The sequence below is a fragment of the Octopus bimaculoides genome, chromosome 8, assembly GCF_001194135.2.
Source record: "Octopus bimaculoides isolate UCB-OBI-ISO-001 chromosome 8, ASM119413v2, whole genome shotgun sequence".
Taxonomy (NCBI): domain Eukaryota; kingdom Metazoa; phylum Mollusca; class Cephalopoda; order Octopoda; family Octopodidae; genus Octopus; species Octopus bimaculoides.
In genome coordinates, this window is record NC_068988.1 from 8285370 (window position 1) to 8288422 (window position 3053).

The following is a 3053-nucleotide window of genomic DNA, read 5'->3' on the forward strand; positions in this document are numbered from 1 at the left end:
TACACGATGAGCTTCTTTCAGTTTCCGTCTACCAAATCCACTCACAAGGCTTTGATCGACCCGAAGCTATAGTAGAAGACACTTGCCCAAGGTGCCACGCTGTGGGACTGAACCCGGAACCATGTGGTTGGTAAGCAAGCTTCTTACCACACAGCCACTCCTGCGCCTATCTATATGTGTGCATATATATGTGTGTGTGTGTGTGTGTGTATGTGTGTATGTATGTGCAGATTTGTATGTTTTATGTATGTCTTCTTATGCATATAGGTACATATCTAGACATGCTCATATATATTTAAATGATAAATTTTTGGAAAGTTTTACAGATCTTTACAGTTCCAGTGATGAATTGGATCTATAGTCTTCGAATTAGCTTTCTCCTTTTTGGTTTTGCGAAGACTAATTTCTCAAAATTGGTATTTAGGCAGTGTGTTACATATCCTAGGACCCCAATAATTACGTGTATAAACCTGAACTTGTAATCCGGATAGAGTAACTGCAGATTTCTCAATAGTTCAGCATAGGTGTTCTCTTTTTCACTGATCTTCAGCTTTATGTTAACATCCGCTGGGCAGCTAATTTCCTCAACTGTGCACAATTTCTCTTCTCTATCCCAGATCATTATATCAGATCTGTTGTGCTTACATTTTATTGAGGTCTTCACTGGGACATTCCACCGTTTGTTTGTAAAAGAGAATCAGAGAAAATGTGAAGTAGATCTCTTCGTAATATTTTAACAAAAATAAGTTTTTGTTCTAAGAACTACTTTGATCCAAATTCTTAAATGTTTATTTTCATTTCATACTTCAGGTGCTTCCCGCTGTCAAGGCCGGATAGGTTTGAAATTCTTAAGTCTTCACAAAATCCGAAGGAAACGAAGACCTGTGTTGAAGTTTTCTCCCCAGAATGCATCTTTGTTGGATGTTCAGTACAATGAACAAGCTCGGGTAGGTCCAAAATACACAAACTCAAACATTTTAGGGTTCTTTTTTAAATGTTCATTCGATTCTCTAAGAAATCCGATGTCGACTAGACGAACCAAACAGCTGTTTTCCTACGACAACCAGTATAGAGAATCTTATACATTTTCTCAGGGATTCTCTTGGCATTTCTTTAGTAAACACGATGCTTTGCTGATGATATTGTTATACGACTGAAACGCGTCTGAGGTTGTCTCCCATGTTTCTTTCATCTTTTATCTCTTATTTGTTTGTCATTGGACTGCGGTCGAGCTGGAGCACCACCTTGAAGGGTTTCAGTTGAACAAATCGCCCCCAATGCTTTTTTTTTTCGTCTTATTAGGCTTGGTACTTATTCTATCGGTGTCTTTTACCGAACTGCTATGTTATGGAGACGTAAACAAACCAGCACCGGTTGTCATGCGCTGGAGGAGACAATCACAGAAACACACTCACTCACACGTAGACAGACAGACAGACAGACAGAAGGACGGGCGGAGAGACAGTTAGATAGACAGGCAGGCAAACAGACAGACAGGCAGACAGGCAGATAGATAGACAAATATACTGACTGACTGACTGACTAACTGACAGACAGACAGACAGATAGATAGGTAGATAGATAGATTATTTTCGTCTACTAAGTTCCCTCACAAAGCATTGGTTGGCCCGGGGGATGTAATAGGTGCAGTGTAGGGGTACTGATCCCGAAACAGCTTAGCTGCAAAGTTTCTGATGTAGGAAAACATTGAAGAAAACATTCTCTGATGTTGCGTATAGCCGCCTGGCTGAATTAAAATCCGGCATACGACAGTGTGCATATATTAAATGTGATACTTAGTTGGCTATTTTAAATAAATACTGATTCGATTGCGCATGTCGGATATATATACGCGCACGCACATGCAAGTAGTGGGTGGGGAGAGAAATGTCCATAATGGATGAAATATATTCCAATGATCTGCTCAGTTAAATTGTACTGCCATTTCATTTTGGCAAGGAATAATGTTTAGTAAAAACTCGACGGGGCCAAGCCAAACACTGATAACCATATTTTCCGACAGTCTAACGAACCACCGCCTGAGGAAAACTGATCATAATTTGTAATAAAGACTCGGATCTACATTTTTAAGTGGAGAGGTGTGTATTTAGTGGACCCCAATACATAACTGGGTCGTCCTTTTTATATCGTCAACTCGTACTCGACTTGTACTTTATTTAATCGATCCCCATTACTTGACAAGTTCTCTAATTTATAAATTCCTAATGGTTGAATTGTTCTTTGTTTTATAAACCTCAGTACTTAATTGGTACTCTATTTTACAAATCCCGATTACCTGACTCGTACTTCATTTATAAGTACCAATATTCGATTGGTACTCTATTTTATGACTCCACTTAACTCGTACATTATTCTATAAATTCCAGTACTTGATCGGTACTCTATTTTATAAATCCCTAATACTTGATTCGTACTTTTATTTTATCGATCCAAATTCTTGAATGGTACTTTACTATATCGCCCGTAAAACTCAACTGGTACTTTATTTTATCAACTCCGAGTCATCGACCGGTACTTTATTTCATCGACCACAAGCAGAATGAAAAACTTCAAAGATCTATCAATGATTTTTGTGTCGCTGGTACAATGCCAAACCATTGTGGGTAGCGGATGGGTTGCGGGGTGGTGGTGGTGGGGGGGCAGAAACGAACAACCAATTACGTGGAACCAGCCACAAAGCCACCGACCCAACACCGCAACCGATATTGGCAGTTTTAGCCAATCGGTACACCAATCCTCGTGATAATACAGTTCGTTATTTGTTTCAATATAACCATTACATATAAGTCAATACGTGTAGATTTTTCGCTCCGCACCTGCCACTCCCTCACCCTCAAATCCTCCACGCCTCACCCCTTACAAGTCCAACCTCCAGAATAAATTGGAGATCAATAAATATAGGAAACAATATAGCTTTGTTAAATGTTACCCCTTGCCAAAATGCCAGTCCGTTTTAATTGGCCAAATCAATTGAATACGTATCATCCGTTATCAACCACTTCTCTCTCGCCTCTTTTTTCTACCTTTCGATC

The 3053-nt window shown here is 39.5% G+C and overlaps 1 protein-coding gene across 2 annotated transcripts in view; it reads left to right on the forward strand.

Annotated features, from left to right (window-relative positions):
- LOC106872159 (high affinity cAMP-specific 3',5'-cyclic phosphodiesterase 7A) overlaps positions 1–3053 on the forward strand; it is a 126240-nt gene that overhangs the window by 93446 nt on the left and 29741 nt on the right. For both annotated transcript variants that reach the window (XM_052969929.1, XM_052969930.1), the window contains one exon: positions 811–947. In XM_052969929.1, the coding sequence (XP_052825889.1) occupies positions 811–947 (137 nt within the window). The remainder of the gene's footprint in view (positions 1–810; positions 948–3053) is intronic.